The 27814-nt window shown below is 35.5% G+C and overlaps 3 protein-coding genes and 1 non-coding gene across 5 annotated transcripts; 3 read left to right on the top strand and 1 right to left on the bottom strand.

Annotated features, from left to right (window-relative positions):
• Positions 1-356: 356 nt before the first annotated feature.
• On the top strand, positions 357-4258 carry LOC122036905 (NADPH--cytochrome P450 reductase 3-like). Its single transcript, XM_042596339.1, has 17 exons — positions 357-817; positions 905-964; positions 1061-1137; positions 1215-1356; positions 1462-1498; positions 1642-1711; positions 1814-2008; positions 2102-2194; positions 2340-2568; positions 2659-2742; positions 2818-2969; positions 3054-3150; positions 3244-3393; positions 3478-3555; positions 3637-3759; positions 3844-3957; positions 4048-4258. Exons 1-17 carry the CDS (start codon positions 482-484, stop codon positions 4126-4128), a joined length of 2118 nt encoding a protein of 705 aa, XP_042452273.1. The 5' UTR covers positions 357-481; the 3' UTR covers positions 4129-4258.
• Positions 4259-7364: 3106 nt separating this feature from the next.
• TRNAG-CCC lies at positions 7365-7435 on the bottom strand. Its single transcript has one exon. It is a non-coding gene; the product is annotated as a tRNA-Gly (tRNA).
• Positions 7436-7901: 466 nt separating this feature from the next.
• On the top strand, positions 7902-10234 carry LOC122036910 (WASH complex subunit 3-like). Of its 2 annotated transcripts, none has more exons than XM_042596346.1 (3): positions 7902-8122; positions 8212-8294; positions 8432-9670. In XM_042596346.1, exons 1-3 carry the CDS (start codon positions 7985-7987, stop codon positions 8496-8498), a joined length of 288 nt encoding a protein of 95 aa, XP_042452280.1. In that variant the 5' UTR covers positions 7902-7984; the 3' UTR covers positions 8499-9670. The 2 variants fall into 2 exon arrangements, with proteins under 2 accessions (XP_042452280.1, XP_042452279.1); XM_042596345.1 differs by lacking the exon at positions 8432-9670 and adding an exon at positions 9895-10234 and having other exon boundaries at positions 7904-8122.
• A 9961-nt stretch (positions 10235-20195) lies between these two features.
• Positions 20196-26995, top strand: LOC122036901 (protein ecdysoneless homolog). The gene is made up of 7 exons (XM_042596333.1): positions 20196-20534; positions 21883-21948; positions 22054-23469; positions 23720-24049; positions 24314-24450; positions 26089-26252; positions 26485-26995. Exons 3-7 carry the CDS (start codon positions 22322-22324, stop codon positions 26677-26679), a joined length of 1974 nt encoding a protein of 657 aa, XP_042452267.1. The 5' UTR covers positions 20196-20534; positions 21883-21948; positions 22054-22321; the 3' UTR covers positions 26680-26995.
• Positions 26996-27814: the final 819 nt, after the last annotated feature.

The raw sequence follows: 27814 nt of genomic DNA, 5'->3' as shown, positions 1-27814 counted from the left end.
ATGCCCGATTGGCAACGCTATTGACTTCTTCGCATTAATTTTGATGTTGTTGTCATATTTTGACCGAACAGTGTTAGTCAACCGCCCAATTTGACCTTGTTTTTAAATAAAAATTTTGAAAAAAATATATTTTATTTCCCAAACATGCTAATTAAAGTTATGCGAATTGAACCGGTCCTTGGTTTCGTTTTCTGTCCAACCGAGTTTGGTCAACCGGGTGATCTCAATATTTGACTCGTCTCAAGTGAACCGGTTGAGTTGAGACCGGTCCCGGTTTAGGAATATTGGGCCGTTTTTTTTTTTACTTTCGTCCTCCGTCTATAAATTGCCTCCCCTGGCTCCCTTCATTCGACGTCCAAATTCATTCCCTGAAGGAAGAAAGTGAGCGAGAGGTAGAAGGAGCGAGCGATTGATCGAGATTGATCGAGAGAGAGAGAGAGAGAGAGGGATAATTTAGGGTTTTTTTGATCATTTGGAGAAGATGCAGCTCGGTGATGTGGATGTTTCCTCTCTCGACCTCATGGCGGATATTCTGAAGGCTAAGCTCGATGCGTCGGAGCTGCTCCAGTGGGCTTCGAAGTTGTACGAGAACCCTAGGTTTCTGGAGGTGGCCGTTCTAGTGGGATGCCTCGCGGCGTTCCTTCTTTTCTGGCAGAGATCAGGCGACAAAGAGCCGGCCCGGGTAGTGGCGCCGCCGGCTCCAGCGCCTAAGCGGGCCAAGAAGATCGCGAGGGATGCGGAATCTGTCGATTTGGGGAAAAAGAAGGTGACATTGTTCTTTGGCTCGCAGACCGGAACCGCCGAGAGGTTCGCCAAGGTTAGGTTTTGGACCTTTTGATCCTTTCTCACCTCCCAATCACTGAAATCGCATTAGTTCGATCTAAAAGTCGATTTCTTTGAGCAGACTTTGGCGGATGAGGCCAATGCGAGGTACAAGAAGTCCGTCTTCAAAGTTGTTGACTTGGTGAGTATCGTGAAGTTAATTTACGATCTCAAGTAATTTGCAAAATTTGGGCGATTTTACTGTACTTAAAAAAGGTCCCCACTTTTTGTTTCTCAGGATGATTACGCGTATGAGAATCATGAATACGAAGAAAAGTTGAAGAAAGAGTCTCTCGCCCTGTTCTTCTTGGCGACGTAAGTCAACTTTTGTTGATTGTTTATATTTCTTTACAACTACTCTCCATTTCTGACTTGGTGGTGGTAAATTACAGATACGGAGACGGCGAACCAACTGATAACGCCGCGAGGTTTTATAAATGGTTTTTTGAGGCGAAGGAGAGGAACGTTTACTTGGATAACCTCCAGTATGGTGTTTTTGGCCTGGGGAGCCGACAATATGAACACTTTAACAAGGTTCGATCTTGGTTCACCAATTCCCTTCTTATTTGTATTTTAATTAAACTATTGTTGATTGGCGAAGTTTAATCTTTGAAACTGTTTATGTTTTGGCTTCAACAGATTGGTATAGAGGTAGATAGAATTCTCGCTGAGCAAGGTAATTCCTAGTGGACTTTGTTTATTATAATCAGGCTTAGTTTACAAAATCTAGAAATATTGAGTTCGATCAGTTATATATGCACTCTTTCTTCCACTTATTGAATTCAAGCTTTGCTGATTCGGTTTGTTATCGTACTCTAGGTGCAAAACGTATACTTCCTTTGGGGCTTGGTGATGATGAACAATACATTGAGGATGACTTTACCGCATGGTATGATCAATGGAAGAAACAAAAGAGCTAAATCTATGATCAATTGAAAAGATTGTACTTTTTCTGAACTATGTCTAAATCATCGAGTCTTGATTATTGCAGGAAAGATCTCGTGTGGCTAGAGCTAGACAAGCTACTCTGTGATGAGGATGATGTAGCAGGATTATCTGCTGAGTATGTTGCCAGCATACCTGAATACCGTGTTGTTTTCCTAAACCATGGAGACGAATCCCAGATGCAGAGGAAACCGAGCCTTGCCAATGGCCATTCTGTTTACGACCTCCGAAATCCTTGCAGGTATATATCAAACGCTAGGGTTGTTCACTCTATAAGATGCATTACCGAGATGGAAAAAAAAAAGCTAATACTGGTTGAATTCCAAATTTATAGGGTCAATGTGGCTGTTAGGAGAGAGCTTCATACCCCATTATCTGATCGTTCTTGCACTCATCTGGAGTTCGACATCTCTGGAACTAGTCTCAAGTAAGTTTTACTACATTATCTACATACTAGTGCATATATCGCGTACTCATGATTTCTGGTTAATAACCTGGAAGAGACTTTAGCTGAAAGATTCTCAATGTTTTGTTTCTGATGCAAATTAATGATGGCTAATATTTTCTAACAGATATGAGACTGGAGATCATGTTGGCGTGTATTCAGAGAATACCTCTGAGACTGTGGAGGAGGCTGCAAGGCTCTTAGGATATCCAGAAGATACATACTTCACCCTACATGCGGAAAAAGAGGACGGAACACCACTTAGCAGTAGCTCTATTCCACCTCCATTTGAAACGCCTATTACTTTGAGAGATGCACTTGCTAAATATGCTGACCTTTTGAGTTCTCCTAAAAAGGTATGTATTGTAATCAAATTATTAAGTTACACTCATTTGCAAATACATTCTATTAAATATTAATCGAGAGATTGCATATCTTGAATCCAGGCGGTTTTAATTGCTCTAGCTGCTCATGCTTCGGAACCAACTGAAGCTGAAAGGCTCAAATTCCTGGCTTCGACAGATGGAAAGGTTTGCATCTGTTGTTCTCTGGATAGATGATTCTTTTGTGATGATCAATCGATTTAGATCGACATTGGCTTTCAGGATGAATATAATCAATGGGTTGTGGCAAGTCAAAGGAGTCTTCTGGAAGTCATGGCTGAATTCCCTTCAGCCAAGCCTCCTCTAGGTGTTTTCTTTGCAGCTATAGCTCCTCGCTTACAGGCCCGTTACTATTCGATATCATCTTCTTCAAGGTAATGATTTCTTTTATGTGATAATATTTGCATATACAATTTGCTATCTTACCATGAAATTCACTGAGATTATCTTCAAATCAGGGTTTCGCCTTCTCGAATTCATGTCACATGTGCATTAGTGCATGGACCAACATCAACAGGAAGAATTCACAGAGGAGTTTGTTCGACTTGGATGAAGGTATGGTTTGTTCTCAATTCCTATGGCTGATCTCTCACAGCAAGGTCATTACCTTTCCTTTTATCTTCACAACGGTATCTATTTGATCGGCAGAACTCAATTCCACAAGGAGAGAATCAAGAATGTAGCCAGGCTCCTATTTTTGTGAGACAATCAAACTTCAGATTGCCTTCCGATACCTCAGTTCCAATAATAATGATTGGCCCTGGCACAGGCTTAGCACCCTTCAGAGCCTTTTTACAGGTTCAATTAACATCAATGCCTTCTAATTCTTGTTCAAGCATTTCATCTAGATACTTGCTAAACATTGCGGTTTGATGTTTTTAGGAAAGGCTTGCACTCAAAGAAGCTGGAGCTGAGCTTGGCCCTGCCATTCTTTTCTTCGGTTGCAGGAACCGAAACATAGTAATCAACTAACACCAATACCAATTAAATCAAGCAGCTAGTTTGATCCATCATCTAATCATATATCGAACAATAACGCAGGACTACATCTATGAGGATGAGTTGGACAACTACGTAAAGCAAGGGGCTCTTTCTGAGCTCATCGTAGCTTTCTCTCGCGAAGGTCCGCGCAAGGAATACGTGCAGAACAAGCTGTCTGAAAAGGTCGAACACAGAAAATCCAGAAAACATAAAGCTAATTCGTTCTGCTTAACTCGATTCTGATGGTGTACATCTTTGATGCCTCAGGCTGTGGATGTTTGGAACATCATCTCTCAAGGTGGATACGTCTACGTCTGCGGTGATGCCAAGGGAATGGCTAAGGACGTGCACAAGGTCATTCACACCATTGTTCAAGAGCAGGTAAAATTAAGAATGGATTTGGATTTCTGTTATGAAAGATCAATTCCTTAAATGATTGGTTATAACATGAATGCTTGAATTCGATCACAGGGATCAGTTGAAGGCTCCAAGGTTGAGGCTTATGTGAAGAATCTGCAAATGGAAGGGAGGTACCTACGTGATGTGTGGTAACAGGCTGCTGAGGACGCCTGAGGTTGAGTCGGGGGGGGCCTTTATTTTTATATAACAGAGTTGTGGGAATAAGGCTGGTCGCCTTGTCCTCTATTATTTATTTATACAGATAAAAATGATTCTTTTGGCAGTGTAGCATCAATTGCAAGCAACAGCAGTAAATAAAAATATATTCTTTTTTAATATAAAATTTATGTTCCTGAGTCAATTGTATAACGACGATGGTATATATATACATATATGGAAAAAATTATATCGGTGCTCATCATTAGCCTTTTTGTCATATGGGTAATCCGTCCAAAATACCCTAATAATAGCTAATTATTTGACCGTGAAAAAATAATGACTCATTTCTACACTGGTGGAATGTGTGCAAGCGAGCAATTACCTTCTACGATACAATACAAATTATTCGGTCTACAATTGTAGAGGTTAGCATAGCTAGATGTAAGCTTCTATACTGATATGGCCCGGCACAATGGGGAGGTCAACAATTAAGGTAACATGATAGTTAAAAATAAAAGAGGGGTGGCAGTTAGGAGGGGAAGTTTTTGGCTAGGTCCAAAAAAGAAATCTTCAATTTCATAGGCATGACTTTTGATATACTCTGTCAATTTCTTAGCTTATTAGAATTCTTTAAGATGTGTTTGGTTCAAATCATCATATATAATCTTAGTTATATGATTATCAAGTAATCACATAATCAAGATGATCAAGAATAAAACATAACCTATTAAGTGTTTGGTTCAACTTAGGTTATGCAACCACTTAATTTTACATTTACTAATTTATCCATTGACCTTTTTAATTAATTTAATTAAATAAAAACCTTATTCTCTCTTCTCTCCCGTGACTTCTCTTCTCCCCCTCTTTGCTGTCGCCGCTGAACATAAAAAGGGGAAAAGGGGCTTCCCCTTTTTCTTCTTGTCGCCGTTGACCAGCCACACCAGCAGTGGTTGTCGTCGCCACGCAATACCAAGGAAAGGAAGGGGCTGCCCTCTTCTAGCCACCGACCAAAGAAGAGCTTTCTAAAGAAGCTGTCCTCTTCTAGTCGTCGACCAAAGAAGAGCTTTCTAAGCTGCTACTCCTCCTCTAAAGAAGCTGCCCTCTTCCAGCCTAGCTTGCCGTCCAAGCCTGCTGCTCCCATCAAAGAAGAAGGCTAGCAGCAGAATCAAAGACGAAGGAAAACAAAATTAATTCTGTTATCTTTATGGCTTTGAGCAAAGAGGAGAGAGGGGAGAGAATTGTGGAGGATAATTTTTGGAAAAAAAATGATAACCCCGGAATCGTACAAAACCTTATATTTCGGAGGTAATGCAATTATGAGTTGCATGCCGACTTTGCTGATGTGGTGGGAATCGCTTATTACCAAGAATCCCTGATTACCCAAACCAAACAATGTTTTTATTGATAACCTACCAAGGTTATCAACGATAACCCCCAACCAAACACCCCCTTAGGACTCGATCCCTTCATTTTCTCCTGGACACCACCCTAGTTCACACCCGGTTGACTTCTTAGCTAGTCGGGCCCCCAAGGCTCGGTTCCCTCATTTCCTCCTGGGCACCGCCTTAATCTACCCGGTCAGCTTTTTAACTAGTCGAGCCCTCAGAGTTCAGCCCCCACATTTCTTCTTAGCACCAACCTAGTCTACGTCCAGTCGACTTCTCAACTGGTCGGTCCCCCCGGGCTCAGTCCCTTCATTTCTCCTGGGCATCACCCCAGTCTACAGCCGGTTGGCTTCTTAGCTGGTCAAACTATTGTCGAGAGATATCATTGTCAGAGAATCACAATACCTTGTTAGAGAATAACGACCTACATAACACATAACCTTCCTCTACTCAATGGGAATCTGTCGTACTTTAGTCATCACCTTGACATACCCTGACACCTGACATTCTCTGATCTTTCATCATTGCGGAGGTTATTAGAGGCCATATAAAATGGGAAGTTTTTTCCATTGGCCAAGTATGCGCACACATACGCATCTATTATAGTATTACTATTCATCATCTTTCTGCACTTTTCCTTTTGTGCTGCTCCTGACTTAAACATTAGAGGGTCTACACCAAGGACCTTTTCCTTGTTCTCGCTCTAACATATAGTGTGATCTCTCTGTATGTGTGCAAGCTTGTGAGTACCATCGGCGATCTTTCCTTCACCCCCACCCTGCTCCGCTGTAAGGGGGAAAAGCCTGCAACACCCCTACAGGCCCTAGAGTCAGGTACTATTTTCGTCAACGTCCTTACCCTCGTCACTGACTCCCCCATCTGACTTAACTTCTAGATAGGATCATATACGTTATAAAAACTAGTGGTTAGCTTTTACAATTGTAACTTCGCATCATTTTGATTTTACTTATTTGAGTGATAATTTGATTAAAATAATATTTTAACAAATAAAATAAATGATTGGGACTTCGTATCATTTTGATTTTACTTATTTGAGTGATAATCTGATTAAAATAATATTTTAACAAACAAAATAAATAATTGGGACTTCATGACACTTATTATATTATAAATGAATATTATCGGATGACAATTGACCATGTAAAAGCTAGCATGTAACTTCTACAACTCTACATGCGAGGGTGTAGAAGCTACACGCTAGCTTTTACAATAGTGTTGAATTCAAGCGTTGTAGAAGCTAGATTAGGCGTGTCAATTTTGATGGATTCGGGTTGGGTTGAAGAAAGAAAATTATAAAAAAATCTCAATTCAAACTCAATTAAAAAATTCTAAATCCGAATCCAGATAACCCGACCAACCTGAATAATCTGTTCGATCCGAAAAAAATCTATCATTATTATTTTCTTATAATTATTCACTTTTATCTCAATATTTAATCATTATTATACTAATATTATATTATTTATGTATCTAAAATATCTTAATTTTTAAAATAAAATTTAACTTAAAAAAAATCCTTAAATCCTAAATCCAGGTTAACCTAAATCTAACCCGAACTAAACCAATCAAAAGCTCCAATCCAAATTTAAATACTCCAACCCAAACCTAAAGACCTCCTATTCTAATACAATATTTGTTCAGATCGACTTAGTTCGGATCGGTCCAATTTTGACGCCACTAAGCTAGCGGATACCTGGACACGTAGAACTACAAATTAGCTTTTACAAGACTCTACAACCACCTAGAGGTATTTTTTTTAAAAAAAAACGGTAATTTAACTTTTTTAAGAAAAAGAAGGGCTAATTGTTAAATTTATATAAAAAATGCGCATCCGGGGAATCGAACCCCGGTCAGTACCGTGGGAGGGTACTATGATACCACTACACCAGATGCGCGTTCGTTTTAAAGTAAACATTCAAATATTGATCAAGAGATAGAACATGATGAATCTCATCGCGCCGGTTCCGAAGAGCAAGTTCGATGGATTGGAGTTGAGGCTGCTTGGGCTTCCGATAACCCCAGGTTAATGGAGTCTCCTCACCAGCTCGGTAATGGTGCGGAGAACCCTAGGCCAATGGGGTCTCCTCGCCAGCTAGGTAATGGTGCCGGCCGGAGGCTCCGCGCCGCTCCTGCACTGCTTACGGAAATCCAACGGCAAAGAGGCGACCACGGCGCCGCCTCCGCCGCCGCCGCCGCGTCAGCGACGAGCATAGAGAAATGATGCGCGATCCGGAACCAGCTGGTGTATTTTTTTTTTTTCCGTTCCTTTTTAATTTTAGATTCGTAAACAGTATTATTATTTTTGGGGAATATTATTAATTAATATTCTAAGCAGCAAAAGATAAAGACAAAACAAAAGGCGAGAATTTTTATTTTTGGGGAAAAAATTGGATAATGTTTTACTTCCTCATCAGGTCTTCCTCTTTCCGGAACTAAAGCCGGCGATGATCCCAACGAGGGCTTCTGCGGCGGCGGCGGGGTGGAGCCGGAACGCCCTTCCGGAGGCCCCTCCGCCCGCAGCGAAGGAAGAGGATGAAGAGCACGCCGAGCTCTCCATTTCAGATCAAAGGACTCTTTATCTCGTCCGTATTTTCTCTCCTAATCCGCCCTCTCTTTGTTGTTTGGGAAATTAGCGATCGATAGCAGCCATTTTTCGTATGTGGCATTTCAGGTGAACATCTTCATCGGAAACACCGCCCGGTTCCTCAACTCCTTCGCCTCTCTCTGCCAGGACAAGCTCGCCCAGGTCCACAGGTACCGATTTAGCACCTTTCTGTTCAATACTCGTGAAAAAAGAACATTTTTTTTTGTTCTATTAAACTAGCAATTGAAGAGATTCTATGTGAAAATTCAAGGAAAATTCAGTTGTGTTTCATTTTTGCCAAGCTTAGATTTGTTAAGAAGCTTCATTCTTGCTTTATGGGAGCAACATATTGGCATCACAGTTTACCGAAATAGTGCTGTGGGAATCAGCATCATCAACTCTTGAAGTCTGATCTTTCATTTTTATAAAACAGTCAACAAATCTTTGCTAAGTGGTTCTTTATATGACTTAAGCTAGCAATCTTTTGTATGCTATAATTTCTAGTGGTTTACCTGACTATTCAGCTCCTAATACAGTATCGCAACATTTATATGATAAAAGAGAAGCTACCTCACATTGGTTAGTTCGATGATTTGAATCCTCAACAACTGACAAAAATAATTAAAGTTTTCTTAAGTAAGAGCAATTTAGTAAGTTTCCACGAAAATAACCAGGCTTGACTGTGTTGAGTCTGTCATGGGGTTCTATGTAATGTTGCAGCTAGCAATACCCAAGCCATTTGTTGTATGCTATCCTATCTAAAATTACGAAACTATCTGTCTTTAGGTTCATGCTTTGGACTAGCATTCTCCTGTGTTTCTTTAAAATTGTCACTTCTTCTATAGCCCTTTCTTTGTTCTATGATTCTTTCCCTTTCAGACCTTAGCTGTAACTTACAAACTGGATTTTAATGTTTCAAAGTTTTTGGATGAAATTATCCATCGATCTTATATTCTCGGTGCAATGATGGCACTGGAATAAATAGCCGTAGAAAGTCTTGTTCCATGTCTTGGGATGGAATTGCTAAACAGGTCGGTATCCATCCGTTAGTACTTTGTTTTCTAATTTGTTGTCTAATATATCATTTTTAATCTTGATTGCCACAAGCACTGCTAAACAAATGAGTTTGTACTGTAAATCAATATTTTATAAATGAGCTGTTTGCCTGTTTAGCCAAGTATGAGTTTCTTATAGAAAATTTCGATGAGGAATTTTAAGTTGTCTTTATCAATGCATTTAATTCCCTTTTTTTGTAACTCTGACTTCATGCTTTGCACTAGGTGACTTTTTTTTTTTTTTTTCAATTCTTTGACTTAATGTTTTGTAGGATTGGTATTAGGATTAATTTTAGAACCAAATGTGTGGGACACTTATGCCCACACCCTTGTCAATCATATGATATATCAAGTCCAAGTACCATAGTAAAATACTGTTGTTGCAACAAACTGTAATGCATATCCTCCTGCTTGGTTTTGTTTTCTTTCCCTTCCCTTGGACATCCTTCTTTTTCTTTGTAGGCTAATCTGGAGTTTTGTTGTTGTTTTATTTTTTTTCTAAAGAAACAAGCCTCCATTTCAGTGTAGTCTCTTAGGACCCTGGCAATAACTTTCAAGGCCTTTACAAACTTGGTAAGCTGACACCTTCCTAAAATCTAAATAGTATGAAAGAGAGATAGATGTATGTCAAAATAATTAATGAATCAAGTAAAGAAATACATTTTGTTTCGTCGAGTTTGTCAAGTCTGATTCGGTTTCATTATGTATTTCCCAGAAGGATATTGAAGCTAGATGCAAATCTGACCCTTCTAGAAGCACAATTGCAGAGCAGAGGTCACATTCATGAGTTCGACAATAAATCCAACTTAGAAGCTTCAAGTTCTACAAGTGCAAACATTCGATGAGAGAAAATCCAGCATTCAAATCTGATGAATAGTTTGGATACTCATTCTTCTTGTAGCTCTAAATGTCTACGGCCTCGTCTTGCCCTCACCCTATGTTGTGCACTGCTTGGACCATGAGCCTCCTTATTACTGGTAGTGTATAAGGGTAAATCGAATAAAATATTGATCAAATTTTTATTAATTAATTATTAAATATTGTAACTTTTTATCTTTTTTGACAAGTTACATAAGAATTTATTTCATGCTCAATTACTCAAAATTCAACTACGCCAGCAGTTGAAGGTAGAGTAGTGCGTCACTTCTTCCTTTTGGAAAGTTGCAACTACGCCAGCAGGTGAAGGAAGAGTATTGTGTGACTTCTCGCTTAGTAGATTTTCCTAGATCTTGAGAGCGAATCTAAATTCAAAAGTATTTTGCTTCCTTTCTATTCCGGTGATCTATTGCTCATTTTATATATATATAAAAGATTCATGGTAGAATTTGATTTAAAAATTTAGAACCGAGTGAATAATTACATATAAAATAAAATAAAATACCCCCAGCTAAAGTCCAGATATGCGTTAGCCTTCCTCCGCCCTGGGGTATATTTATATGTACATGTATGCATCATCATCAACTTTGGCAACAGCATTATTTATGCCATATGCCTAAAATCATTCAAGTCATGTTTTTTTGCATATTCTTTATTGTTCCAAAAATTGAATGCATGCACGAACAAATGAGGTCTGTGTGTCCCTAGTCCTTGAGAAGATTGAGTGTCAATTGTGGCAGCTTATGCCAGTTTCTTGAGCTTCATTTTTGTTTAGAGCTTTCCTAATCGGAATAATTTTTGACGGGTACATGTGCTTGAAAAAAAATTCTTTCCGTCGTTAATTATTTGACGGTCGGTTATATGCTGATCTCATGATTTACTTTTTTTCACATAATTTAAAGACGAATTATGAAGTATATCCGAAGTAAATGTAATCATCTTTTGTTACAATTGAGCTTCATTTTTTTAGAGTCATCAATGTTAGTACCTGTAGAGAGCCGGGGGGGGGGGGGGGGGGGTGTGAATAACTTCTATCACTTCTTTGGACTTGATTTACAGTGAAATTTTGAAGCAATGCTAACATTTCTCGTTTTACTTGATATCTACTTCATTGAGATGACTAATTCAAGAGTCCGCCCCTCATTCCCATAGATGCATTATGAAAATTTCCTTCTCGGAGGCGGAAAATTCTCGTACACGGTACAAGCTCAAGCACAAGAATACAGAAAGAGAACACGAGAATATAACAAGAACAAGGAAGTAAATAAAATACAATGAACACCTTGCTCTTGATCTTTTGTCACTCGAAAATGTCTCTTATTGATTCAGAAATACAGTAACACTTCACTCCAGAGTCACTAAGAACTGGTATAAGCAACTCTGCTTCAAATCTCATGAAAACCACTTTTCTAGGGTTCCTTTGACGCCTCCTAATCGATTAGGTTTGCTCCTAATCGATTGTCGTGTTAGCTCAACCGTTCAAAACATACAGAATGACTCTTTTTCGAACGCCTAATTGATTGATGAGTCATACTAATCGATTTGTTAACTTCTAATCGATTGTCCAATTAATTTTGAAGCTTTATGTTCTCTTGAGAAAACATGGCTAATCAATTATTATGAGTCAATCGATCACCATAATTGATTTCTCATCTTTCTATTCACTCGAGAGAAAATTCTTAATTGATTACCCTAATCGATTATAAGACGTAATTGATTACCCATTCGATTTCGTGACTTACTTTGCTTCATGAAATTTTGACTTGATTTACAGTGTGAATAACTTCTATCACTTCTTTGGACTTGATTTACAGTGAAATTTTGAAGCAATGCTAACATTTCTCGTTTTACTTGATATCTACTTCATTGAGATGACTAATTCAAGAGTCCGCCCCTCATTCCCATAGATGCATTATGAAAATTTCCTTCTCGGAGGCGGAAAATTCTCGTACACGGTACAAGCTCAAGCACAAGAATACAGAAAGAGAACACGAGAATATAACAAGAACAAGGAAGTAAATAAAATACAATGAACACCTTGCTCTTGATCTTTTGTCACTCGAAAATGTCTCTTATTGATTCAGAAATACAGTAACACTTCACTCCAGAGTCACTAAGAACTGGTATAAGCAACTCTGCTTCAAATCTCATGAAAACCACTTTTCTAGGGTTCCTTTGACGCCTCCTAATCGATTAGGTTTGCTCCTAATCGATTGTCGTGTTAGCTCAACCGTTCAAAACATACAGAATGACTCTTTTTCGAACGCCTAATTGATTGATGAGTCATACTAATCGATTTGTTAACTTCTAATCGATTGTCCAATTAATTTTGAAGCTTTATGTTCTCTTGAGAAAACATGGCTAATCAATTATTATGAGTCAATCGATCACCATAATTGATTTCTCATCTTTCTATTCACTCGAGAGAAAATTCTTAATTGATTACCCTAATCGATTATAAGACGTAATTGATTACCCATTCGATTTCGTGACTTACTTTGCTTCATGAAATTTTGACTTGATTTACAGTGTGAATAACTTCTATCACTTCTTTGGACTTGATTTACAGTGAAATTTTGAAGCAATGCTAACATTTCTCGTTTTACTTGATATCTACTTCATTGAGATGACTAATTCAAGAGTCCGCCCCTCATTCCCATAGATGCATTATGAAAATTTCCTTCTCGGAGGCGGAAAATTCTCGTACACGGTACAAGCTCAAGCACAAGAATACAGAAAGAGAACACGAGAATATAACAAGAACAAGGAAGTAAATAAAATACAATGAACACCTTGCTCTTGATCTTTTGTCACTCGAAAATGTCTCTTATTGATTCAGAAATACAGTAACACTTCACTCCAGAGTCACTAAGAACTGGTATAAGCAACTCTGCTTCAAATCTCATGAAAACCACTTTTCTAGGGTTCCTTTGACGCCTCCTAATCGATTAGGTTTGCTCCTAATCGATTGTCGTGTTAGCTCAACCGTTCAAAACATACAGAATGACTCTTTTTCGAACGCCTAATTGATTGATGAGTCATACTAATCGATTTGTTAACTTCTAATCGATTGTCCAATTAATTTTGAAGCTTTATGTTCTCTTGAGAAAACATGGCTAATCAATTATTATGAGTCAATCGATCACCATAATTGATTTCTCATCTTTCTATTCACTCGAGAGAAAATTCTTAATTGATTACCCTAATCGATTATAAGACGTAATTGATTACCCATTCGATTTCGTGACTTACTTTGCTTCATGAAATTTTGACTTGATTTACAGTGTGAATAACTTCTATCACTTCTTTGGACTTGATTTACAGTGAAATTTTGAAGCAATGCTAACATTTCTCGTTTTACTTGATATCTACTTCATTGAGATGACTAATTCAAGAGTCCGCCCCTCATTCCCATAGATGCATTATGAAAATTTCCTTCTCGGAGGCGGAAAATTCTCGTACACGGTACAAGCTCAAGCACAAGAATACAGAAAGAGAACACGAGAATATAACAAGAACAAGGAAGTAAATAAAATACAATGAACACCTTGCTCTTGATCTTTTGTCACTCGAAAATGTCTCTTATTGATTCAGAAATACAGTAACACTTCACTCCAGAGTCACTAAGAACTGGTATAAGCAACTCTGCTTCAAATCTCATGAAAACCACTTTTCTAGGGTTCCTTTGACGCCTCCTAATCGATTAGGTTTGCTCCTAATCGATTGTCGTGTTAGCTCAACCGTTCAAAACATACAGAATGACTCTTTTTCGAACGCCTAATTGATTGATGAGTCATACTAATCGATTTGTTAACTTCTAATCGATTGTCCAATTAATTTTGAAGCTTTATGTTCTCTTGAGAAAACATGGCTAATCAATTATTATGAGTCAATCGATCACCATAATTGATTTCTCATCTTTCTATTCACTCGAGAGAAAATTCTTAATTGATTACCCTAATCGATTATAAGACGTAATTGATTACCCATTCGATTTCGTGACTTACTTTGCTTCATGAAAATTCCCATCAGCATCGATTGGAACATCTCTTAATCGATTAGATAATCTGCCTAATTGATTCAATACTTTCTATTTTTCGCGAATCAACCTTTGCCTTAGCCTTAATCAATTGCCAACCCTAAACTCTAAACTTGAGTTTATGGTTTCTTTGTCTAACCTTAAAGTCATCCATGACTAGTTGGGACTTCTTGTTATCTAGCATCTGGTCAACCTTGACCTGCAAGGGTTTTTCTCGTTAACTCTTGACCCACTTTGACTTTCCATCTTGTACGAATTTCTTGGACTTTCTATCTCGTGTGAACTTTATTTTTAATCACTAAGTGTCCGGTCAACCTTTGACCCACTTAGACTTTTCTTTTGTCTAGTTCTCAACTAGGTCTTCACTACCTAGCCTCACTAGGACTTGCACTCCCTAGTTCCCAACTAGGTCTTCTATTGTCTAGTTCTTAATTAAATCTTCACTGTCTAGCTCCACTAAGACTTCAATTGTCTAGTTACCAATTAGATCTTCACTATCTAACCCCGCTAGAACTTCTATTGTCTAACCTTCAGTTAAGATTTTCTATTGTCTAACCTTCAGTTAAGACTTTCTATTATCTAACATCTAGTTAAGTCTTTCCTAAATAAAAATCTGATCCTCTCTTAATCTACATAATTTCTCTCTTATATATTATCAAACATAAAAATTCATACCGGAATGAACTCAAACTTAATTAAATTCATCAACCTTATCCAAGAACCATTACACCAATAATCAATTTTTTTTCTCTAAGTGGGTATATTTCTTGCTCTTCTTAGCTATCTTGCTCTCGAGATCATTATTATCTTGCATGCTCACTGAACCCTTCTGCTCCCGAGATTGTTACTTAAGAAAGACAACACTTATGTAAAATAGAAAATAGAACTGATAAGGTCGTATTCTTTTATATATTTTACTAAATAGTAATAAAATTATGAAAATACTATTTGAAATCAATGGTGTAGTAATCTGTTAACCTTTTCTTTTCTTGTTAGTTCTCGGTCGTTAGTGTCGTATCCCTCCAGAAGTAATTGTATTAAGTATTGCTCTGGCCTTATGGGTAGGAGCTCAGTAAAAAATGAATTAAATTAAATTAACAGATTAAATTTGAAAGTTTAGTTAATTTTAAAAATTATTTTTTAAATATCAATTTTTTCATTTAAAATTAATAAATCAATTAAACTAATCAAACTGAAATATCATTAGTCGACTACTATAAATATAATAATCGATTGGTATATTTTAATTGGACAATTTCGACTACTTAATATTAATCTATTGATGATTATCAATTGACTAATCAGTTAATTATGTAACCGGCTGAATTAATCAATTTAATATGGGTTGGAACATGACATCCAAAGAAAAAGTAAAAACAACGCCGTATTAGTAAATAACACTGTTTTACTTTTAATAATCTTCTAGCCTCTCATCCTCTATATCGGTTACAAACCATGTTATTTCTAGCTCATTGATCTGAGAAGTATTTGCATAAAATAAAAGATCGGCTTTTTGAAATTCAATTAAAAAAACAACCGGCTGAACCATAAGTTTTAATTTGAAATTCAATTTTTTTATAATATCATTTTTTTATTTATTCGATTAATTTTGATTTTAAAATCAACAAAACAGATGAAACTAAAATATTATCAATTGACTACTATAAATATACAAGTATACTTGAATGAACTTTGATTATTTAGTATCAGTTGGTTAATTTGGTAATCAACCTAATCAACCGATTTTATCTCAATTAGATTTGTTGGATTTTATTGTTAATTAAAGTTCGATCAGTTCGATTTCTTAAAAAAATTGATTTAATGGATTTTGATTTATTTAGTTCGGTCTGTTTAGTTTTGAACGGATTGCTCACTCTTACTTATGTGCTTCTATGCTCTCTGCTAAACTTTCTTCATTACTACTTGAAGCTAGGTATTTATTGTATTCACCAAACTATATGGAAAACAGATATATTCATGTATTAGGTGAAAACTTTTAATGATATTAGTGAACTACTGAAAACAAATATGGCATCAAAAGAAAAACTTAAAAGATATCATATTAACATGCTAAGATAATAAATAACACAAAATTGATATACACTCAGTTTTACTTTTAATAATCTTTTACGCTATGGATTAAGCTAACTATGATTTCCGTCGCCCGAAGCAAATGTATTTTATAATGACTACAAAACTACTAAAAATCTATCCTTAACAGTTGAGCCTATCAATTCTACAATTTCCCTAACTATAAAATGATATCTCAACTATTGCTATTCTTGTAGTCGACCTAATTACTAACCTTTTCTTTTCTCCTTGAATGCTATTTCTAGTTGTTCGTTACTCTTCTCTCGCTCCTAAAACTATTTGCATTAAGTAAAAGAGTTGCTCTTGGCTTTATAAAACGTACCAGAAAAATAAATATCTCTCTGACTTTAGCTCAAGGATGATGCTTAAAGTACATTGATTCAGAACAAAAGGCAGCTCAATCATATTAGAAGTGCAATCAAACTCAATACTATCCAGAACATCATAAAGATGATTTATAGTAGCACATGAATAAAAAATTGTTAAGGTATAAAATATCGAAAGAAAACAAATAATAATACAGAAACTTAAATGATATATTATCCACATAAAATAAACTAAAATGATAACAAAATACATAACCATGCAATAAAATATAGCTGCAATATCATTGAAATAAAAATAAAAGATAATTTTTCTAGGTATATCATCCTGAATAAATAAAGATAAGTATAAAGATAATTTTTCTCTAAACGCTACCACAAAATTAAATAAATCTTCGTTAGACTTGATGCTAACACCCGATAATAATCCATACAGTCTAACCATTAAATTAAATAAATAGTTCTTACACGTTTAGAAAATTTCAGGTAAATTAAATAAACAATTCTTACCGGTTTATAAAATTTACTTTTCTCATCATCATTGCATTATTAATATTTTAATCTTATACTTCAAGACAGAAATGGCCATACCGAAATAAAATTTGATTATTTAATAATGATCAAATAAAATTTTTGATTTTGATTGTTAAATTAATGATTAATTAAATTTTTTATTGTAACTTGATGAAAAAATAATTTCATTCGATAAAATAGCGACGCAACCAAATAAATTTTTAATGACAAATTAACTATGAAATTATTTTTGGTCATTGAATTAAAGATTAATTAAATTATCCAATGTAAAATACTGATAAATTTTAAAATCACTTATTAAATTAGCGATAAAATAAATTTTTGAATAAATTTTAAATTAGGGATGATGCTTAAATTATATTGATTCAGAACAAAATGCAGCCCAATATAATTATATTGCAAGTGTTCTCAAACTCAATCGTATCAAGAACATCATAAAGATGATTTGCAATAGCAACCGAATCAAAAATTGTTATGGCATAATAATACCTGACATTGGAAGGGAAAAAAATAATAATACACAAAACTTCATATGATATATTATCCACATGAAATAGACTAAAATGATAACAAAATTCATAATCATGTAATAAAATATTACAATATCATTGCAACAAACAAAACAAACAAACATAAGAAGATATTATCCACTTCACCTTAGGAAAAACATGCTTAACTAAATTCACCTTAGCTTACAGCTTACTCAATTTGTAGTACTGAGCAATCAGTTTAAAGCTGAATGAATTTATTTAAATTCAAATAAATAAAAAATTAAAAATTGAACTAATAGAATTAATCACATTTTTCAATAAAAATCACATCGATAAAATATCAATTAATTTAATTTCCAATCGAATTAAACCAACTTTTTAACAATAATATATTTATATCATTTTTCAACCATTGTGATAATGTTTTTTTTTAAAATGAACACAATTACGGTGACAGTTTTAAAAAAAATAGCAAATGATGTTGATTTTTATTTGTATGGTGTTGATTTTTTAAAAATCAATAGTACAAGGATGATGATACTTGCTGTGATGTTAGTTTTTTAAAACTAATATTAAAATTCCTATTTAACTGATTTAAGAGTTTTGAAACTGAAATTAAACGGTCCAAAATAACAATTTTTTTAAAAAAATAAAATTTCAAAATAATCAAATTGAATTTTTAAATTTGGCATTAATTTTATTTAACTGAACTTTTAATCACTCCAATTACACAATTTTTCATTATACAGTACATTAGGATTAATCTCAGAATCATCTACATTAGTTTGCCAATGAAAGATCCCTGACCTACTTCAAATTTCATATGTTTCAGCCCAAATGCCTGCATGGATAGATAACAAAATTTGTATATATCAATTGCATATATAAAAATTACTAGCTAATATATGATGTGAAAACGAAAAATAAATATATATTAAAAAGATGGTAAACACATCCAAATGCAAAAGAGAAAGTCTATTAATTTTTTTAGTTGTTCTTGGTACATCATCTTGAACACAACAGATGCTTGTAAAGATCATATTTCTCTAACTGCTACAAAATTAAATAAATCTTCATTAGACTCGATGTAACGTCACCGGATAAATAATTATACATGCTAACATTAGATTAAATAAATAATACTTGTATACATGCAAATAAGTAAATTAGTTTCTCACCATTATTGCATTATTAATATTTTAATCTTTCTTCTGCTCCAAGACATTTTAAGGTTGATACTCTATCAATGGCGGAGCACGCCCGTGTAGATTACCCAGGATGTGCTTCTTGAGGCCGATACCGACATAAACCAATCTCCTTTTTCTGTTGATGTCAAAGCGATCACTTAGCTAGCCTCCTATTTCCGCCGATGCCAACCCGGGCTAACCTTCTCTTTTCCTATTTTTTTTTTCTTCCTCCCACATAAATTCCTTTCTTATCTCCAGTGAGTCCCCGGGTAGCCACATATATGGCTCCACCCTTGGACTGTATGATGAAAATGGTTATATCAAATAAAATTTGATAAATTTTTTATTTTGATTGTGAAATTCACAATCGATTAAATTTTGAATTGTAATTTAACGATGAATATAATTTCGGTCGTTAAATTAATGACCAATTAAATTATTTCATCATAAAGTAATACGGAATTTTAAAATCGGTTGTTAAATTAACATCCAAATAAAATTTTAAGGATAAATTAACTATGAAATTATGTTTGATCGTTAAATTAAAAATTAATAAAATTATCCAATGTAAATTAATGATTAGATTTTAAAATCAGTTATTAAATTAGTGACTAAATAAATTTTTGGATAAATTTTAAAATTGATTTAATTTACTATCAAATTAATTTCTAATGTCTTCATGCCCTAATTATAGAGATTAAACTTTTCACATATAATATAATCTTTAATATAATATATTTATATATTAATTAATTTATGATTTTTAAATTTAATTTATAAGTTGTATTTAATATTTAATTAATTTACCATCTTAAATGTAATTATAGTATATTTTATATCGAGTCCTTATTTTGGAGTCCCTATTATTGAAAATCGCTAGGGTTCTAAATGAACTAAATATTTGTGGATAAGTTTGTTGTTCAGTTTTGTAAAAGATTATTTATGTTTGTTCAATATACACAAAATTAATTAAACAAACAAAATTGAACTTCGTTTTCACGAACTATATTATCAATATGCTAAATAAACAATAAAATAAAATAAATAAATTAAATTATCCAATTCAATAATCAATCAAACAAATAAAAATTTTAAATAATTAAATAAATTTGAATTGAGAGCTCGATAATATCTAAATAAATCAAGTTTCAAATAAACTCAAACTCTTAAAAAATAAATCAAACCAAGTTTAAATAATCATTTCAAAAATTTAATTTATTTTAAGCTCGACTCGACTCGACTCAACTCGACTCTGACTCAATTATCTTATCAAATAAATTTAAACATTCTAAAACTCAATTTATTTCTTTACAGCCCTTCAAACCTCATCATTCCTGCAAACATATTAAATTGGAGTAAATCAGTAAATCAATGGAGTGTATTATGGAATGTATTAATTACTACGGTATCAATTTATCCGTCCACATTTTTAATTTGAGAGAAAAGGATAGTTTTAAAATTCCATCTCACGGTCACAAGCCACCATGTTAGATTTTTTTTTTTTCGGGGCGAATACGGCTACCTCGCGCGACGCCGCGACCTCCTCAGTCCTAATCCCGTTCCGGTGCCTCGCGCGACGGCGCGACCCTGCCCCCGCGCGAAGCGTCCCGGTCGGCCTTCGTCGAGCTCCAGGAGTACGGATACGGGTACCGGGCTGCGAACACGTGCTCGGTACCGCTCTTCCGCCGCTTGCTCCTCCTCCGCCGCCGCATCTGCCACCGATCCTGCCCTCGAGGAGCTCTTCCGAGCGCTCCCAGCCGACGACGGTCAGTTCTCCCCTGTTTCTCCGACTTGACGTCACCGAATCGGCCTAGGTATCTCCGCCTCTTGATTAATTGTATACCCTGTTTCCCCGTTTAGGTTAAAATGTTTCCAAATACATGTAATTAGTACGATCTAATCTAGAACAAAAAATCATTTTTGTCATCCACAACTCTATGTTTTTAATCTTCATTCTTCTGCATGATTGATGGTTTCTGTAGTTCAAAGTGTCTCGATCTAAATTACGCTACCAAATGTCGCAATTATGAAGTTAGCTAGGGCTAATTAGAAGACAAGCCTCCATTACTGGTTGCTGATCGGGTGATTTGGTGGTAACAATAAATAATTTGGATTGTTAATAGTTATGGTCAAGGAGGCAAACTTTGAAAATGAAACCCTTGGCCAAGTAGACATCACTTGTAGCGTTCTCTAAAAAATATAGTTTATCAGTTGCAATGGTATTAATTGTAGCTTACTGTTGTTTCTTTTACTTTAATGTTAACTTGCTTCCATTACTTTTATCTACCTAATAAATTAAAAGCCTTTGGTTTCTGCAAAATGTGCTACTTGATTGATTACCTTGTGTTTTTGTTCATTTACATGTAATACTGTGGATGAGGTACACAGGTACTTACTTTGTTCACAATAGATTAGTAATTGGACGTGCTTTATTGTGCGCAGTTGAACTTATAATAGATATGACAAGCCAAGATGAAAGGATGAAGTACTTCCCAACGCTTATAAGTTTTTGGCTCCTATTCTGATGATGCCCTCTTAAACTCTATGTTTCTTTGTTGAGACTGAACATGTTACTTTCAGGGTGTTTATGTGCTCTTCCTTGATGAGCTCTCATACCATACATCTCAGCGCTTTTGGATTTAGTAGGGTGACATAAGGTGTATAAGTTAACCAAATTTAAGCTTGATGATGAACCTAATTAGGGTTTAATGCTGGTATAATCATGCAAAATTGCCCTTGTCAAAACCCACTCTGGGCATTAACATATTGTAATTTAGTATTCAGTGCAATAAGTTTGTTCCTAGTTTCAATTGTTGTCATCTAAACTAGATGTATATTTCCTATTCTGGAAACCCAATTAACATTTTTGTTAACATTGGAAAAAAATAATCAAGCTCGCTGACATAGACGCTGGTGGATGAGTTAAAACATTGGTGCGTGATGACTGGTGCATCATTATGTTTATAAATGGGATATAACCTTTTCATTATATATTTTTTATTTGTCATTAGCATATTTTTGATATTATGTGTGTGAGCAATAGTTAAGACTCGAAATATGATGTTAAAATTCAACATATACAAAAGCATTATAGGATACAACCATAACTTGTATTGATTTGAATAATATTTGAAACTTGTATGATAGAATGCTATTTTGTAGATATCATTGCAGTATATCTTACAAGGGACCAAGATGGCTAATTATACTCAAAATTATTGGTGATAAGTAAGTGTTTTTGCATTGTATTTTTAAATGATCGATGTTATTATAAATTCATATTCATATAGTTTTTTTATTAATATTTTGAAATATTATTTTCTTTTCATACAGTTTTATTCCTCGCGGTCTTAAGACTGGGATGAGGCTGGAGTGGTGCCGGATCGAAGTGCTAATAATGTCGGGTTCAAGTGTAGGGCTTTATAGAGCAAATGGGTTTTAATTGGGTTTCTTACGGCCCATTAAATCCGTTGACATGAAGCCCAAGCCTGTATAATTAAATACCATGAAGCTTCCACCTTCTTCTGTATACGTTTCATTTTACTGAAACGCCCCTAAAAAATCAATCGCTCGTTTAGCCGTCCACCACCGCTTTCCATCCATGGCGGCGACTTCCGCCGCCCTCTTCTCTCACCGATCCCACCGTGTCCCCGACGATACCGTATTCTACGCCGTCTACCCCGATCTTCAGGCTGCCCTACCCCTGCCCGAGGCCCTCTCTGCCCTCCGTGCGCTCCACCTCCACCTCCAGTCCCTCCTCTCCCCCCTCTTCAGTGACTACGTCTGGCAACACGAACCCTTCGCCCTCTCCCTCCCATCTTCCCTCGACGCCCCATGCGCCCTCTGCCGCTCTCCCCCCGTTCCCCACCTCCACGGCAAGCTCCGCTTCGGCGACGCCCTCGACGACGAATGGCTCGTTGTCGCCCTCCTATTCGCCGCTACCTCCGCCGTTCCCTCCCTCACCGCTCGCGTCTGGGACTCCGATGGTGAGTTCCTCCTCATCGAAGCCGCCTTTGCTCTTCCCCGCTGGCTCGAACCGGATACGTCTGACAATCGCGTTTTTATCCGCGGTGGCAAGCTGCACATCGTTCCAAAAGAGGTCTTCCTGGACGTACCATCTCTCCTAGACGCTCTTGCAGCGGTCCGGAGTGAGGAGATCGATACCGGAGCCCCCTACGAGGTTCAAGCTGCGATCTTTAGGAAGATTTCTGGGTATCCGGAGAAGGCTAGGGCCAATATGCACAGAGTCAGGGTTCGAGTTCCGCTGCCAGTAGCCCAGGTACTAAAGGAGGAGCCTTCCTTAATCGCGCTGGCTGTAGAGGGGTTCTATGACCGTGACGTAGATTCCATGAAGCACGCAGCCAAAATGGAGAGGTTCTTGAGGAGTAACAATGGGGATATTGAGATGGTCAGGATTTCCGTTCGGCTGTCAAGAGCCATGTATGGCCAATTAGTGCAGCAGAAATTCCAGGCACCAAGGGGCTATACAATGCCATCAAGGGAAGAGGGACCTGCGGTTTTCATGGAAGCTGAACTGGGAATGAAGATAGCATGTGGGTTTGAAATGATGTATCAGGAAAGGAGGCAGGCCAGTGAAGAAGGTAAGGGGAACACTTGGGAAGCTTTTGAGCAGAGTCTGGAGAGTAGTGGATGTTTCAGTGGTCTTCTTCCTGGATCTGAGGAATACCGACGGATAATGGATAGTGCATTTGAGTACTATAAGAACAGTTCTTTATTTTCTCGCACAAGGTACTGTTACATTCTCGTGTTTTTTTTTCCTTGCTCCGTGGTTTATTTTTCTAGGTTTAGCATAATGTTATTCTTATTCAGTTAACAAATTGGTATTGCCATGAAAAACGAGCTTTGGCCTTTTTGTTTGAGTCATTCTCTTAGTTGAGAGAAGTGTTTCCGAACAATGTACAATAACAAATAGAAAGGCTACTTTACACAGCAGAAATCATTGGTGGTTGATTTTAAACATAAGTTTGCCTTGTTCTAGGGAGATCATGAATGCTCCAGTTCAACGTATAGATGAAATTCTCTCAATGTCTTACTCATTAGATGAATTCATGGGTGTTGAACTTCCTCCAAACGATGATGATTCCTGGATGTATGATGGTGAAGAGGAGTTAAATTCAGCTATTCTGGAGAGACAGAAGGAAATGGAAGTTTATGAATCTGAAAAGAAACAAAGGAAGCAGAAGAAAGGCATGGATAATGCTTGTAGCTCAGTTGCTGATGATTTCAACCTTCAAGATATTTCTGAAACTATGCAATCATTTGTCCAAAAACTTTCAAGCTTTGAAGGAGCAGAGGTTCCTGAGATCAGGTTTGTGTTAGTGAATATTTTATTCAAGTGTAATTATCTTGCCACTCTATGTCAAACCATCACTTACATTGCCACTCTTGCATTCTAGTAAACCAAAATATCTGTAATTTTTGTTACTCTCTCATTTTTGAATCTTTTGCATGCACAACATGAATAAACAAGTTCATTTTATTTTTATGAATACTACTTATTTTGTATGCATGCTACTGACTCTCTTTTAGTTTGGAACTTATCTATAGTAATGATATTTGTTGATTCAAACAGGAACTCAAAGTCAGTTGAACTTGATACTGATGAATTCATGAAAGCTATGCAATCTATGCTAGGTGAGGCTTCATGCAAAGATGTTGGATCTGCTGCTAGACTTGAAGGACATTCATCATCGTCGGATATGGAATTTGGTACTCTTTCAATAAATCAATCTCCATGCTCATTTGGAATCCTTACTGTGACCTCTATCTGGGCTATGCATGGTTGTCAAAACTGTGACCAGACTTTACTTATTATTTTACGACTAATACAAATTTACTGAGATGATATATATCTCCAATATTATCAGAATTAGACTAACATTTAACGAATCTAGAATTAGATCAGATCTTGATCCTAACAGCCTTAATGAAACATAGTTACACTGGCACTTCTACACTTCTAAATGTAAAATTCTTTTTACAGAACCCTGTCTTCCTTCCATCTCATGGAAGTTACCCTTTGTGAGTGCCATATAAATAGACAACATCTTGACAGTTATACTAGATTGTTTATATATTATATTATTGTTATTAGTAATATAGTAGATCTCGATATAAAGATAGAATTTATGTAGCCAAATATTATATCCAATAAATTCATTTATATTTGATATCCCCATAATGATGTAAAGGTTGAAATGTTCATATTGAAAGTTCATACATGTTTACATAATAAATGCCTAATATTTTTTTTTTCAAAAAATTTTGTCGTAGGATCAAATGATCATACACTATGAATCCCTTGCCTTCTGTATGTGGGATCTCAATTTTGGTTAACTTGTCTAGAAAGTATTATGATCAAGGTGCTCAAATGAATAGTGTATTTATGTTTGTCTAATCTATGAGGGTCAACCTTTGATATTCTCACCCTATGAAGGATATATGCTTGCCAGTGTTATTCGAATTACTGAGATGCATGAAATTGTTCTTGGATGGGCATGCTTTACCACAAAATTTATTCATGCGGTTTTCATATGCATGCAATAAAATTCTATGAAATATTTTACATCTTTATTTTATATTTATATGTATATATTTGTTATATATATTTAATATGTTCTTGTATCTTTTTATTTTCATAATGAGCAAAATAAAAAAAGACAGTAAATGAGCTTATTCATTGATTGTCCTCCTACTTTATTTTGTATATATTTCTGTCAAATTGGCTGTTTGCAAGTCATTCCGGGTTTGAAGAATTAATATCTAGTAGAGATTCTAGAAAATCAAGTAGAAAGATGATTAAGAGGAGAGAAGGGATTAGAAAAACAAGAATGTGTTTTATTCCAAAATTAATAATATGTTTAATTAATTTGAATATTGCTATTGATATAGCCTTATAGAACCCAAATACAGTTTATATAGCAGATCCCGAATATTTGGTTCAAATACAGGTTTGATGATGTTGATGTGTCTTTTTACAAGAATGGGCAGTGTTGAACATAGTAGTCTTAGTCGTAGGGTACGCTATACAACTTGTTTATTTTGATTTATTAATAGGACATAGAGGGGAAGGGGATGAAAAGAGAAAGACAATGGAATGAGAAGACTATCTATAGACATTTTGCACCTTCTATGCAAGTAAACGAACCTTTGTTATTTGGTGTCTGTTACAACTTAACTAATCAGTTAGTTCTCACAACTAATAAGAATAGCAATTGCTTGTCATGCTTACTTTTGTTTATCTGATTACTTCTTTCTATGATAGATAAAAATAGCTTTTTCATTAGATATTCGGCACCTACTTCGTGAAAACACATGTAATTCTCACTCATTATCTATTAATTCCAGATGATTCTGAATATGATGACGACGAGGTTGAAGAACAAGAAGATGAGAATTCAGAGGACGGTTTCATGCAATTTTATTCCGACGCGCTTAATGAAGAACTTACTGCGACAACTCTAAGAAAAAGCTTTTTGCATGCACGTAAACAGGCCAACAATATTAATGCGGTAATACTCTGTTCTAAATTTCAAGACTAATCTTGTTTTACCTATGCATTTGTGCTTTGCTATTGATGTTATTCAAGATGCCAGATGCTCGTGTTCTGCAGTCTCAGTAAAATTTTCTTCTTTTCGAAACTTGTGAAATCGTTATTGTTATCCATTCTTGTCTAAGCATCATTTGGGTTATTATCTAGCGTAGATGATGAATACTGACATCCAATGAGTTGTTGTTCTACAGGGACCTTCAAATACCGCGACATCAAATATTGCGAATGATAACCATGATGAGTTCACCCCTGTCGATGTCGATTTCAACCTTGTTAAGAGTTTTCTCGATTCATTTTCTTCTCAACAAGGTCTTCCAGGGCCAGCATCTAACCTACTTGGACTCATGGGTGTAAAAGTTCCTCCTCCTGACGCCAAGGATACATAGACATATCTGGTGCAATCTGAAACGTTTCGACTTTGGTGAATTGTGAAGTAGATTAATGTTTGCTCAAGAGATTCATTAAGGGCCTGCAAGCAAGTCAAGTTGAGCCTGATGATGTTTAAACTTTATCATTTATCGTATAGAACTTGTTTATGCCTTTTTTTTTTTTTATCGAATTCAAGTTGAGCTTGAGCTTTTATCGAGCTCAACTAGTGATAGTTACCTTTATATTCTACTTTGCTTATCAAATTGTATATTCTTTACATTAAACAAACATTTTAATAAATATTAACAGTCAAACAGAATTTAATGTTGGTTAGATGGAATCCTAGCAAATTGTTTGACTTTTAGTCTTTTGAAAGAAACATGAGAAAACTGTCTTTGTGAAATATATACAAAGTATATATTTTTTATTCAATTCTTATAATTTAATTATAGGAGATTCATCTGATCCTACGAAAAGTCTTGATTTAAATCCTTCACAATCACATCATGATTATGGGGGGCAGTTTTACTCAATTGTCTTTGTAAAGTGAGGTCGTAATCGTTGATAGTCATTAGAAAAAATTTGCTGGCATTTTGCTTGGTAGTTGTTTTATTTATTTTTTAATAGTTCGAATAAATTTTATAAAATATTATTATTATAATATATATTTAAACATCTTTACCTTCCAATTTCTCTGTTTTTTTATTAAATTAAATAATCATTAAGTATATCCCGTGGTGCGGGTGACGTTAATACGTGGTAAAAGATAACGATTCATTTCAGAATGTTAGGCTATGTTTGGTGAGTTATATTGCAAGATTAATTATTTTGTTTCGTATAATTTTATAATGTAATGTTACAAAGGGTCAATAATATATAATAAAATTTTATTATCGGAATTACCAGACCAATAACATATAATTCAGTTATATTCCAAACCCCTTGCTGGAGTATAAATTATAGGACGCCTGGCAATAATAATCTATTAAATATATGTTAAGGAGAAGTGGTAGAAGAAAATAAATTTAATTGTGAATGAAATTTTAGTTTTATTTAAGAAGTTTTAAGGTATATTAGTTGGTTTATATTGATTCATGTGTATTGATGATGTGAACAATGCATAAGGAGAGATTTTTTTCTCACGCGTAGATT

This window comes from Zingiber officinale, unplaced genomic scaffold (genome assembly GCF_018446385.1).
Source record: "Zingiber officinale cultivar Zhangliang unplaced genomic scaffold, Zo_v1.1 ctg223, whole genome shotgun sequence".
Classification (NCBI taxonomy): Eukaryota; Viridiplantae; Streptophyta; class Magnoliopsida; order Zingiberales; family Zingiberaceae; genus Zingiber; species Zingiber officinale.
Note: the sequence above shows the minus strand (reverse complement) of the source record. Positions and strands in the feature narration are given on the sequence as shown.

Bases quoted from the DNA above. Each gene is read 5' to 3' on its own strand.
- LOC122036905 (XM_042596339.1), top strand. From the start codon at position 482: ATGCAGCTCGGTGATGTGGATGTTTCCTCTCTCGACCTCATGGCGGAT. The intron at 2,009-2,101 runs GTATATATCAAA...CCAAATTTATAG, and splicing joins GACCTCCGAAATCCTTGCAG to GGTCAATGTGGCTGTTAGGA. The intron at 3,151-3,243 runs GTATGGTTTGTT...TTTGATCGGCAG, and splicing joins TTTGTTCGACTTGGATGAAG to AACTCAATTCCACAAGGAGA.
- LOC122036910 (XM_042596345.1), top strand. From the start codon at position 7,985: ATGATCCCAACGAGGGCTTCTGCGGCGGCGGCGGGGTGGAGCCGGAAC. The intron at 8,123-8,211 runs GTCCGTATTTTC...GTGGCATTTCAG, and splicing joins ATCAAAGGACTCTTTATCTC to GTGAACATCTTCATCGGAAA. The intron at 8,295-9,894 runs GTACCGATTTAG...TGTATTTCCCAG, and splicing joins AAGCTCGCCCAGGTCCACAG to AAGGATATTGAAGCTAGATG.
- LOC122036901 (XM_042596333.1), top strand. From the start codon at position 22,322: ATGGCGGCGACTTCCGCCGCCCTCTTCTCTCACCGATCCCACCGTGTC. The intron at 24,451-26,088 runs GTACTCTTTCAA...TATTAATTCCAG, and splicing joins ATCGTCGGATATGGAATTTG to ATGATTCTGAATATGATGAC. The intron at 26,253-26,484 runs GTAATACTCTGT...GTTGTTCTACAG, and splicing joins AGGCCAACAATATTAATGCG to GGACCTTCAAATACCGCGAC.